The sequence below is a fragment of the Anser anser genome, assembly GCF_964211835.1.
Source record: "Anser anser genome assembly, chromosome: 15".
NCBI lineage: Eukaryota > Metazoa > Chordata > Aves > Anseriformes > Anatidae > Anser > Anser anser.
In genome coordinates, this window is record NC_139736.1 from 13,781,872 (window position 1) to 13,794,697 (window position 12,826).

The 12,826-nt window shown below is 49.9% G+C and overlaps 2 protein-coding genes across 8 annotated transcripts in view; one reads left to right on the top strand and one right to left on the bottom strand.

Moving 5' to 3' along the window:
- Nucleotides 1–347: 347 nt before the first annotated feature.
- LOC310882002 (intraflagellar transport protein 140 homolog) lies at nucleotides 348–6,391 on the bottom strand. 6 transcript variants are annotated; one of them, XR_014572738.1, is made up of 4 exons: nucleotides 5,582–5,750; nucleotides 5,203–5,289; nucleotides 1,933–2,108; nucleotides 348–700 (listed from the first exon to the last, which is right to left on the bottom strand). XR_014572738.1 is itself a non-coding variant. In XM_083800110.1 (3 exons), the coding sequence occupies exons 1-3, from the start codon at nucleotides 5,709–5,711 to the stop codon at nucleotides 467–469; spliced, it is 540 nt and encodes a 179-aa protein (XP_083656236.1). In that variant the 5' UTR covers nucleotides 5,712–5,750; the 3' UTR covers nucleotides 348–466. The 6 variants fall into 6 exon arrangements, 1 of the variants encoding a protein (XP_083656236.1); XR_014572739.1 differs by lacking the exon at nucleotides 5,582–5,750 and adding an exon at nucleotides 6,025–6,391 and having other exon boundaries at nucleotides 349–700; XR_014572740.1 differs by lacking the exon at nucleotides 5,582–5,750 and adding an exon at nucleotides 5,757–5,901 and having other exon boundaries at nucleotides 349–700.
- Nucleotides 6,392–10,585: 4,194 nt separating this feature from the next.
- CRAMP1 (cramped chromatin regulator homolog 1) overlaps nucleotides 10,586–12,826 on the top strand; it is a 44,777-nt gene continuing 42,536 nt past the window's right edge. The window contains exon 1 of one of the 2 annotated variants that reach the window (XM_083800051.1): nucleotides 10,586–10,730. Coding sequence is in view for 1 of the 2 variants with exons in the window: in XM_083800050.1 (XP_083656176.1) it covers nucleotides 12,538–12,581 (44 nt within the window). In the remaining variant the exon portion in view is untranslated. Of the gene's footprint in view, nucleotides 10,731–12,432; nucleotides 12,582–12,826 lie in introns of those variants that run through there. The other variant, XM_083800050.1, reaches the window with a different exon arrangement.

Genomic DNA, 12,826 nt, shown 5'->3' on the forward strand with positions numbered 1-12,826 from the left:
TTTGGGGGGGATTCCCGCGGGGCTCTCCCCTCCCGCCCTCGGCACAGGTTGTTGGGTCGGGACAGCAAACGAAAGGGGATTTAGTAACAAACAACGGCGGCCATGTTGAGAGGAATTTCTGCAGCTAAACTTCTCCCCTCTCAGCCCAGGGGTTTCTCCCCCTCTCTGGTGGGCTCCCCGGCCTGACTTTGTGCCCCCCTCTTTTCTTTCTCTCCTCCCCAACAGGATGACGGTGAAACTGGGCGAGAGCGCAGAGACACTTATTTAAAGGTGAATTGAAAGATCTGCAAAAAAGTTAAAACACTAAAATTGGGGTTTATTCCCCATCAATTTTAATTTGTATCTGAAGCAAAGAAATTTATCCACCTACCCCTGCAACTATTCCTTCCCCTAGTAATCCATTCGATAATCTTTTTCTATCACAGGGCTTGCAACACTGTTCCACATCAAATGCACGTTTGATACTTCAACTGCTTACCCTATCACCAGACACAAGGTGGGTACCATTTGTACTCCAGTTTAGGACTGTAATTTTGGTGTTATGAGTTGGTGGTACAGCATGGTGCTCCTTGTCTTGTTTGTTAAGTATCGTAACTTCTCCGGTCTCCCAGCCTGCTGCAAGAATCGGCCTGGAAGGGTGCCAGGAAAGTGATGTGACCTGAAAGCTTCTCTCAACATGTGCATCAGACACATGTTCTCCCTGCAAATGGAAATAAAGTACAGGCTCAGTACAAATATGCAGCTAAACTTTCAGATTTGCTTCCCAGTCAACAAGATCTTTTCCTGTGATAAAGGACTGATATGTAACAGAACATCTGGTAAGACATATGAAGTGGCTACACAAAGTATTTATGGATATTTCCTGTGCATAAAAATGTGCTACAACATGCAGTACACCCATTTGAAAATAGCCTGTGAAAACATAGTGGTATTAAATGATTGCCACACTCTGCTTTTCAAAGCTATTCCTCCCCCCAGCATGCATGAAGAGCTCTCAATGAATATCAAACTCTTATTCCTGTGTGAATGATAAGAAGGCTTCAATCACATTTCAAGGTAAAAAAAAAAAAAAAAAAACTTTTAAAAAGAATAAGGGACTTAATTAAGAACACAGAATAATCTAATTAAACAGTTATTTTAAAGGTAGGCTTTCCTTTGTGCATAGTTTGCTGTATTATTTCAGGCAAATCATTTAATCTCCTCATGTATTTATTTTTCTGTTTGTAAAATTTGGATGACAATTTTTAATAATGCTCTTTGAAAATTATGCATTTAAGTGAATAAATTTAAGTGCATTTTTATGCACTTATTAACAGAGTTAAATGTTTCCAGTACATCTGCTGCTAGATAGGTTATACTACCATTTCCCTAAACAGCACAGATACTTTTTTCCCCTGGAAGTGCTACACAAGCCTCTTGTGTAAAGCTTATCAGAGTAGGCAGAGCAAATATCTGTCTACTAAACAACCTACTCAGATGGAACAAATTGGGTCTAGCAAATCAGTTCAGACTCAAGATGGAAGAATGGTTTTTTTATTCATACTTCTTAGTACATTTCATTCACTTGAAGTTGTTTTTTTTTTTTTTAAAAAAAAAAGCATGTGACCATTTTATTTTTAAGCATAAAATTCTCTTAATTATGAGCATCAAAAAAAAAAAGATGGTAACTATCACAAATACGACTTAAGTCTGTAAAAATTAAATTTCAATGAAGAGATCAATTTAATTTATGAATAGCTTTTTATAAAACATATGTAATCAGTAGCTGATGAATCTGACATTTTCTAAATAGCATGGAGCACGGACAATAATTAAAATGTAGGGACAGGGATTCAAGGAGCATATAAGTAAACATGCAAATATGATACAAAAGTGAAGTTTCAAAACAGCAGAACGATATTAAGCCCAAAAGCAAAGTTGCTGATTACTCACCTGTTCCAGATAGATATCCACACAGCCCCCAGATGCTGTGCTGATGGAAGCAACTGCCAAGAGTGGATGGATCGAGTGCCACGTTATATGAGATGGGGAGGCAACTGACTCAGGAGCATCTATTCGATGATCCACGTACACGGCCATAGCACCAGGAGCTGTCACAGACTGCAAACCTGCACGAGGAAAATAAGCGTTTGTAACAGAATGCTAAAAGTTGTTAATAAAAGAAGCTACCACATCACCTTCTTAACGTGCTCTATCTAGAACACGGAAAAGGTTAAAGAGGTATTATTAAAAAATGCTGAGGAGCACTGGGCCTTGTAGTCCACAGATCCCCAGAGTGCATAGACTAGCACCTGGTCTCTCAGTGGCTTGTACTGCTTTATTTCAGAGGGCTCTGAAATAACTCTGAGTTTACCAAAAAGGTATTTCTAGTACTTCATATCCGAAGATGTCAATGTACAGAGTGATCTCAAGTTGTGAAGTCTCATACCTGAGCTTTTTTTCAAAGTAAACTTTAACAGTTGTCACCATTTTAGAGCTTGTACTGTTGAAATTACTGGACAGATTAGTTTAACTCATTCAAGATCCACAAAACCTGTCTGTATCTGAATGAAAATACTAAATAAATGATGATTTTTCAAGGAAAAGAACCCGAAAGCAATGCTCTTTTCAGAGTTCTTTCTCAGAAATGGAGCAAGACATGAAGCCTTTAAAAGTTTATGCAGGGAGATTGTCTTTGGGATTTGTGTTGTATGATCTCACTGGCTTGGTTTAAAAACAAAACAAAACAAAACAACAAAGAACAGCTGAGATAACCACCTCTTAAGCACCTCATTTATTAACAAACAATGTCAAAACCTGAAAAATATAAAATTCCTGGTAAAGGTTTAGGTGATTCCCTTTCTGGAGAAGATTTTTCTTATGGACAGCTCAACCATGAGCTATTAATCTGTAGGAACATGCACGTACAGCAGTTAGATTTGCCTAGGTCACCAATCAGACAGTGATTCAATAGAAATTCTTGTTTAAGTCTCTTTACTTCAAATATTCCATCAATGCTTAAAATAAATATTTTGTTTTAAGAGGGCTGTCTTCCCCCAGAAAAGAAAAATTAGATTCAGCACCTTCGATTAGATAGGTTAGAAAGGTATGCAACATTTCAAAATAGACAGGTAGGTTTGTACCTTGCCGCTCAGATTAAGAACATGAAGTGCCACACGCTGAAACAGAAACAAGCGCAGTCAGCCTCGTGATGTGCAGTTTGATCTTTCAGCAAGATCCATCCACCCTTACGTTCACACTCATTCACAATCATAGAATGGCTCGGGTTGGAAAGGGCCTTAAAGACCACCCAGTTTCAGCCCCCTGCCACGGGCAGGGATGCCACCCACTAGATCAGGTTGCTCAGGGCCTCATCCAGCCTGGCCATGAACACCTCCAGGGATGGGGCATCCACAGCTGCTCTGGGCAACCTCCTCCAGTGCCTCACCACCCTCTGAGTGAAGAATTTCCTCCTAATAGCTAACCTAAATTGTCCCTCTTTCAGTTTAAAACCATTCCTCCTTCTCCTATCATTATCTGACCAAGTAAAAAGTTGCTGTCCAGCTTTTTTATAAGCCCCCTTTAAGTACTGAAAAGCTGCAGTGAGGTCTTCCCAGAGCCTTTTCTTCTCGAGGCTGAACAGCCCCAGCTCTCTCAGCCTTTCTCCATAGGAGAGGTGCTCCAGCCCCTTGATCATCTTCATGGCCTTCCTCCTCTGGACTCACTCTAACAGCCCCACATCCTTCTTGTGCTGGGGGCTCAAGACCTGGACGCAGGACCCCAAGTGGGGCCTCAAAAGGGCAGAGCAGACAGGGACAATCACCTCCCTCAACCTCCATGTATGTGTAACAGCACATGGATCTGGCTTTATTGCCCTCCTCCCCGCCAAAAAAAATAATTCAAATACATATTGGACTGTTTTTCATCTTTATTTCACATTTTTGATAATTTCATTAAATCTCCACATCTGTTATGAAATACTGTACTCATTCTAACACTTCCATTCCTGCTACATCTGCTTCGTTGTACTTTAACAGAAAAAGTTGGTCTACATTTAAATAATCATTATACTGGCTCAAAAGTTGAGTTAATTGAGAAATTCACTTCAGATTCAAATAAAAATTTGAGATGCCTAAATAAAAAACATCTGGTAGGAAATAGATTTTATTACACGAAATCGTACATCTGTAATTCCTTTAAGGACCACCCTTTTCAGTTTCCTGTTCATTGCATCTGTAATCGCAAATACTTCTTATTCGATTATTCAGTCTCCCCCAGAGAGGGAAGAAAACAAGTTTGTCGAGCTTATGGTCCCTTGACAATTCATAATGTGCGCATCAAGCCACATTGTCTGCTTTACTACATATGTGAGTGTCCACTCAATCCAACTAGGATAGCTGTACAGCTAACTATCCCGTTTGGAATTAAGTGCACACCTTTAAGAGAGCAGACTAGCACTTACTAAAACCAGATTCGGTGATACTGTCATCACTGACAATCCCTAATATACTTTTTGCCATCTCAATAGCTATGCAAACGGTGGAGTAGATTGCTCTATGTAAATAAATAGTCTGTAAGTGGATTACACAGCTGCATAAAGAAGTCACAAAACCAACATTCATTATGCTTGCTGTAATCGTGGGAATTCATTATCCCCATGTTTACTGCTGCTTCAGGCTCACGCATTTACACTGACAGTTGCCTCCTCAAAGAAGTCTTCTCAAGGAAGAAACGCAAGGACCACTTTCTACAAATGATTCTGGCACAGCACGTCCTATTTGTTTCAAGGTAAAAAAGAGAAGAATTTCTGACAAAGTTCAGCACTTTGAAGGTCGCTATAGAACTTGATCAAGTCCAGAGAGGTGATCTCTTTAATAGGAGAAGATAAACTGACCGACACCTTCCAAACAATCCACAGGTGCTTCATAAAAGTTCGTATTATGTTAATGTCCACATACAGAGAAAAATAAGGAGATTCAAGGTCATTCCCTGCCCCTGTTCTTAACCGGCCAGACACAAGCCAGCTCTAGTCCAGACACCGTACACCTGTGCTAACACGGCTCTGTGCTTGGGATACCAAGACCTTCGGGAAGTTGTGTTTCGAGGTTTAGTAGCTCACAGGTCATACGACCCCAACACAGTAATGTGGTTTCTGGACTAAAGCAGATTGATAACTGGCTGTCTCAGAGCACGGGCAGAGGAGCTGTATCTGTCTGTACCTACCAACTCAGGCATCCACCAAGATTTCACCAGGTCTCAGAACAGTTGTACAAGGAGGGGAAGATCAGCCTTTGGTATGGAGCGATTTTCCTCCAGAAAAAAAAAAAAAAAACAAAACAAAAAAAACCCTCACAATTCATTACTTACAAGTTGACATAGTATTAAAATACATTACAAGCCAATTAGCTTTGATTTGTTTGGAGTTTCAGGAACTCAGGGAAGTAGACTCGAGATTCCTACTGCTACAGATCCCAGCAGGGAGCCAGCACGCACAGACGCATTGCAAAAGACAACCGCCTGCATTCAGATATGCAACTCAAATTTAATTTGAAAGTAATTACGCTATTCTGGTTTCGGTGACAATTCTTAAAAAGTTACTTACATGCTCTGTATGGACATGTTGTGCGCATATTTAGAGACGCCGGGAGGCTGACAAAGGTTAGGTTTGCTGTTCTTTTGGAACAGTGTCCAGTCACAGGCTTACCAGAAAACCTGACACCAAGGGCGCTCATACAGCTATTTTCCAGCACGCACCACCGCAATATTTCCTTGGTTACCTTTGTAAAAAGCGTCGCTTCTTCAAAGGCTCCCTGCCTGCCGGAAACGTGAGCTTTCACTTTAAAACGCTTAAAATCGCTAATTTTACCCTCCGGGGCCCACCCGCCCGGGCCGCCCCCGCGAAGCCGCCCGCGGCGCGATCCGGCCGCCCCCGGCCCCCAGCTCGGCCGGGCCCCCGCGGCCCCCCCGCCCCGAGCAGGCCCCGCGCAGGCCCGCCCCGCTCCCGCTCCCGCACCCGCGTCTCCGCCGCCCCGCGCGCGCACGCACCCGTCGGGAGCAGGCCGGGCCCGGGCCGAGCCGCAGCGCGCTCCCGCCGCCGTCTCCCGGGCCGCCCCGCCGCGGAAGGCAGCGCTCGCTGCGCGGCTCCGCGTTACCGTGACAACGGGGAGAGCCGCCCGCCCCCGGGCGCTCCCGAAGCGGAGCCGAGGAGGCGCGGAAGGGCCCGAGAGCGCCCCGCCGGCCGCCCGGCCCCGCGCCGTCAGCGGGCGGCTTCAGGGCTTTCGGGTTTAATCCCCGAGCAACCGGTGCCGGCGGGCTGGCAGCAGGCAGTCCCTAGCAGCCGTGAGGCTAACCCCGCAACGCAGCCCTCACCGCGCAGTCACTTCCCCAACCCTCACGCCGCTCGTCACGAACCCCGCAGCCAGTTGTAACCCCACCGTGGTCACAGCTCCGCACAAACAGACGAAAAGACACCTTCCATACAGCCATACCTAACAGTTCCTGCGTAATCCAGCGCCTGTTGGCTTCGGCCGTGTAAGCACTGCGTTCTGCGCCTGGGGCACAGCAAACCCACGCAGTGCTAAAGGCTGAGGGGAGAACCGACGGAAAGGGACCTGGGGTATTCGGTCAATAGCTGACTGAACAGGAGCCAGCAGCGTGCTCAGGTGGCCACAAAGGCCAGCGGCATCCTGGCTTGTATCAGGAATAGTGCAGCCAGCAGGGCTAGAGAAGCGATTGTCCCTCTGCACTCAGCTCTGGTGAGGCCATACCTCAAGTACTGTGCTCACTTTTGGGCCCCTCTCTACAAGGACATCGAGGTGCCAGAGCATGTCCGAAGGGTAACAAAGTTGGCGAAGGGTCTGAGGAACAAGTCTTATGAGGAGCAGCTGAGGGATGTGGGGTTGTTTAGCCCCGAGAAAAGGAGGCTCAGGGGAGACCTTATCACCTTAACAGAAGCTATCATAGATCAGTCTCTTCTCCCATGTACTAAGAGATGAGAGGAAACAGCCTTAAGTTGCGCCAGGGGAGGTTTAGAAAAAACTTACTGACTGAAAGGGTTGTAAAGTATTGGAACGGGCTGCCCAGAGAAGTAGTTGAGTCACCATCCGTGGAGGTCTTCAACAACAACATACAGATGTAGCGCTTAGTGACCTGGCTTAAGCGTGTACTTGGCAGTGCTGGGTTAAAGGTTGGACCAGACGATCTTAGAGGTCTTTTCCAGTCTAAATGATTCCATGATCTAAAAACACTGACCAGCTATGCTCAGGCGACCATTTTACAGCTTTCACAATTAACTGGCTCCATTGTTAAACAAAGTTCTGCCTAATACCTAAACTACATATGCCTGGTTGCATAGACTTGGACAGAAGTTGAAGTTCCCTGCCCTACTACCTTCAGCAGAGAAGCCCTGCTATAGAGCATTTATGCTTTAAAATAAGAAATAAGCAGAGTATCCCAGGATGCTCGGGTCTTCCCTCATCTGAGTACTGCCCTCATGCAAGAGGCCTGATTACTGCAGAGACCCTGAGGCCCCAGGACACACAAAGAACATGCTTCGGTAGCACAGTCACATAGTGGATCTTACCCTTTCCTCTAAGGGCTTGACCTCAGCTGCTGAGAAAAAAGTAAAGCTGTGATTAGGTGACTCCTATTTAGTAAGACATGAAAGATTAACAACAGATGTCTGACCTTTGGTTTAAATCCTCTTACCTGAATGGGAAAAGAACTGCTTTGCTAACAAAAATCATCCATTATCATTTGCCAGATTAAGGAATTTAAGAGCTTTGTATGAACAAATAAATTATGAAATTTAATAGCTAAGTGACCTAAAAGGAAAATACAGGGTAACATCTACTGTGTTGATGTTTTTTTTACATCTAAGGCCTTTGAACAAGAAATTTCATGTTGTAATTAGTGTAATAATCATGCACTTGAGATGCAAAATTGAGACCACCACAGACAAGTATGCAGTGCACACAATTTGTTATTCATTTTAAAACACACAGGATGCCCAAGAAATCCAAGTTAGTGTTCTTGCCTAGTCCAGAGAACCATGGCAACAAACACTGAAAGACTGTTTGCGTTTTATATCTGTGCAGGTTTGCACAAGCACGATCATGGAGACCTCCCTACCATTAAAACAGAATGAAGTTCAAGTGCCTTCTGACGTCTCAGCCTTCCCCTTGCCTCTCAGCTCTCGTCCTATGCCTTTTTTTTCCCAGTCTCTTTAATGGACATTTATGCACATAAGCAATTTTACATCTTAACAGTCTACTTGAGGCACTGGGGCTATTCAAGCATATGAAGTTATTTACATACACAGAGAATGGGAACCTTCAGCTCTGAGCTCCGTGGGGAACTGAACGCACCTTCACATGTTTTTGCAAAGAACCATGGAAATGAAACACACAGCACTGTAGATGCAGAATGCATCATTTCCTGTCAGTAATGTTAAATTTGGTTGTGGTCAAATCAAGTGGCAAGAATATTTGATATAAGCCATATGATCTTGCATTACATTCTAACAAGACTGAAAAAATACTCTCAACAAACTAATGTGTAAGTTTAAACACAAAGCTTTACAGTTGTGACAAGACCATTAAGCAATTTGGCTCTTCTTAGTTTAAAAATCCAATTTGTAACAATATACTTGTTACTCATAGTTATGCTCTAGAGCATATTTAGAGATGACAAAGCCCAAGGCATGTTTAAATTTAGCTCGCTGTCATGAGTTACTTGCAACACTCTCCACAGGAGCCCTGCCTTCCACAATTTACCTGCCATCATAAAGGTCAAATTGTGAAAACTGATTCCAAAGCTACAGATTGAGAATTTTTCCTCAAAGGAACAGGACTAAGACCTCCTATCCTGCTAGGATATTCAGGAAGTTTTAAAAAGATGAGTATCCAATATTCTTTTCATAAATAGTTTACTCATAGCTATCAAAGAAAAAATCTCATACACAAAAGTCTGTTTTAAGATTTTTGGAAATTATTTTCACTAGCAGTTAACATGAGATTGCCACATCTAAGTACCAAACAATGGTCACTGGAAAACAGGACAAAAGATTTCATGCACTAATCTAATTCAACTCTCATTTAGTTTGTAAATCACTTAATAAAGCTTCCTTAAACCTTGAGATAGTTTACTAAGCAAAAAAAAAAAGCTCACTAGCTCACCTAATGATCCCTATATAAACTCAAACATCACAACAAGACTTGAAGTTGTGAAGATGACAGGCCTTCCCAGGAGATTTTATATTTATTGCTTTCAGTACATCACTTACAACACTGAAGAAGAAAAAGCTGATTAAAATCCTTAATTGGTAACAAAGGTGCTTCTAATCAAGCACCTCAGCAGCACGCTCAGCCTGCGGGCCGCCCTCAGCTCAGAACCTTCCAGAAGCACAGCCGCCATTTTGGGATGGCCCAGTCTCTCAGCAGCTCTGTGGCCAAACCTCCAGTGCTCAGCTATGCTTCTAGTGCTGCTCTTTGTAAGAACTCCCATGAGATCTGCAAGAATTGGTCATTTCTTCACACCCCACCAAACCCAGGCTTTGCAGGGATGCTCAGCACCAGACCGGCTGGCACAGCCCCTGCTGGTGCCAAGGCTTTGCCAGAGGCACGGCGTGCTCCAGGCCAAGAGCAGACCCCAGGTCTCTCCTCCACACCCCACCTCCGAGGGCACAAGCGAGGGGAGCAGCAGGCACCCAAAGCCGCGCGGCAGCAGCTCCCCGCGCCGCAGGCTACCAGGAGAGCCTGCCCCGGCGGCAGGGGAGCAGGCTCCGCAGCGGGACGGGCGGACACAGGGCAGCCCCGCACCGCTTCGCCTCCCGGCTACGACGCAAGCATGGGACGCTGCGGCGGGGCAGCACAGCGAGCGGTGCCAAGCGGCGGCCTCGCCCCGCAGCGCCTCTCACGGGCTGAGACGCAAGGTCCTTCACGTCCGCAGCGGCGCCGCGGGCCGCCCGCTCCCAGAGGAAGCCCCAGCGCCAACCACAGCGCGCTCCGCCCCGCTCCCAGCCCCTCACTCGCAGAAGCACCGCCTTTTCCGGCGGGCGCCATAAATACAGCGCCGCATGCAAATCAAGAGCTCTCTAGCCAATGAAAACCCAGACGACGGCCATTAGCTACCCTCCTTCCCAATCAGCAGCCGGCTCGCGGGGCTCGCCTCGCCCTCGGCCGGCCCCCAGCTGCCGCCTCTTCCCCCGAGTTACGCCGCCGTCGCCCTCCCCGCGCCGCGCGGTGATTGGCCGGCGTCGGCGCCGCGGCCCCGCCTCCCGCCTCGCTCCCGCGTGCCGCCAGCCAATGGCGGCCTTTGTTTGGGGTCCCGCCAGGGGCGGCCCGACGCGCCCGGCGAGGCCCGGCGCAGGCTGACGAGGAAGCGGAACCGCGGCGGCCCGCACCCAGCGCGGCGGCCCGCAGCCCCCCACCGCCGCCCGCTGCGGGGCCGAGCCGGCCCGCCAGGGAGCCGCGGCTCCGGCTCGGGGGCGCTGAGGCCGGCCGGGAAGCGGCGGTGCCGCGGTCGCGGGGATAGGCGGCCTCCCCGGCCGGGCAGCGGGGCCGCTGCCGCCGGCAGCGCTGGGAGGGCCGCTGGAGGCCGCGGGGGTCGCGGGGCGCGCCGGCCTCCGCCCGAGCTGGCGGCTCTGGGGCGCGGCCTGTGGGTGCCTGGGGCTGCGGGGGGCGGAGGAGCCGGAGCGGCCGCCGCCGGGAGCGCCGGAGCGCGGAGGCTGCGAGGCGGCGTTGATGCGGCAGGTAACGCTGCAGGCACGGCCCGGGCCGGGGGAGGGCGGCGGCTCCTCGGGCTCCCGCGGGGCCTGAGGGCCGCTGGGGCCGGCACAGCGGGCGGCGCTGGGGCCCGAGCCCCCGGCAGCGGGAGGAGGCGGCGCCGGGGGCTGCGGGGGGCCGGGGAGCGCGGGGAGAGCCGGGGTTTTGTGAGCGGCGCCGGGTGAGGAGGCGCGGGGCGTGCGGCGGTGTGGCTGGGGAGGGCGTGCGTCTGAAAGCAAAAGGGAAAGCGAAAACAGCGGGTGGAGGGGGTAAACGGTGCGAGCCCCCGCCGAAGGGTTTGGCCAGGATGCTGCGAAGGGGGGTGGATGCTGGGGGTGGCTGCCCTGGCCTCCTACCGTGTCTTGAGACCGCCCCAGAGGTGTGTGGCTCTGGGGGAGAAACCCTTCAGCCTTCTGACAGAGATTGCTGGGGGGAACGCAGCAGCTGCATCGTCTGACTTGGGGTAATAAAACCCAAATGGAGATCAAGGAGGTTTGAGTCCTCCCAAAGTTAATATTTTTTTGAGCACAAACTGTCAGGGTTTGAAGATTTCTGTCATCACAGCGACTGAAAATATATATTTTTTTTTTAATGTGGAGAAGAGTTCTGTTGGTGATCGGGGCTCCGTCAGGTTTTATATGAACTTTTAATATCAACTTATATTTACAGTTCAAACCAGCTTATTGGGCTTTTTGCAAAGAACGGAACATTGCCCCATGTTTTTCTGAGCTGCTAGGTACGGTATTTCAGCTGGGAATTGTTAGAGGGAAAAGTAACACTTCAGTAATAGGAACATAGTCCGTAAATTGTAACAACGTGCATTCAGGTGTGGTGTTATGCTGATGCACCTGGTTTACTTTAAAACACTCCATCCTGGTATCAGCCTGATCTGTTGCAATTCCATCATTTTATTAGTGATATTTGGAATTTCCTTCTCTCCCTGGTGTTTATCTTTGCCCTTAATTAAAGTTGGACTGTGGCTTCTGTGCTGGCGATAAGGCGTTGCAACTGCTAGTTCTCTCTTCTGCTGTGGAACGGTTTCTTTCTTAGAAGTTGACTTCTAGATCAGGTGCCAGGCCCATTTTTACACTCTCTTAAAAAAAACTGCTGTTGGCTTGTAGCAGATAATGTGATTTAATGCCTTAAGCTCTTGTGCGTGTGCACGTGTCTGGTGTTCTGTTCCAGGTACCCCTGTGCCGGGCAGATTTCTGAAGTTAGTGAGCGGCCATCCCAAATGGCCCCCAAATGTCAGACCCGGCGTTTAAGCGATCTGGTGGTGCCTCTCGGAGGGCGCAGAGCAGTGTCCCGGCAGATCGCGGTGTAAAACTTTACTGCTGGCCCGGGAGGTCGCGGCACCCGAGCTGTCCCCGTCGAGGCGAGGGGGGGACGCCGCCGCTGCGGGTGCCCGCGGAGTTTGTGGCCCCCTGAGGTAACGCCGCGGGGTGCGGGTGCGGGCGCGGGCCGGCCGCGAGCGGTGCCGGCGGCTGCCGAAGCCGCGAGCGAGAACCGAGCCGAGGGGGCTGCGGGGAGCCGGTCCCCTCCCGGCCCGGCCGGCCCGTGACAGGCGAGCCGCCGCCCGGGCGATGCTCGCGGTGAAGGCGGCCGGGCTGCCGGGGCCGGCCGTGGCCGGCTCCCCCCGGGCCGAGCGGTGCCCTGGGGAGGGCCCGGAGGTGCGGGGCTGTGGCGGGGTGGGGGCGGAGGGGAGCTGGAAAGCTTGGTCGCCGTGGCCAGTCCCAGCCCCAGCCGCACACACACACAGGGAGGAGGAGAAGCCGCCGCCGCCGCAGCGAGGAGCATGGAGCCCCCCCCCGCGGCGGGCCGGGCCGGCTGGGCCCCATGGTGAGGAGGCCGGGGAGCCCCCCCGGGCCCCCGGAGCTTCGGAAGGGGTAGGATGGGGGCGAGCCCCGGGCCGGCCCCGGCCGCGCTGCCCCGCTCCGCCGGGCCCGGCGGCTGCCTCCCTCGCCGCCTGCCGAGCGCTTCCAGCGCCCGAGTTGGCCTCGGCGATTTTTTCCGCCCGAGGCGGCCCGAAGCCCTCCGGGGGGCCGCCGGGGGGGCGCCGGGGGAGCCCCGCACCCTTTTGGGCC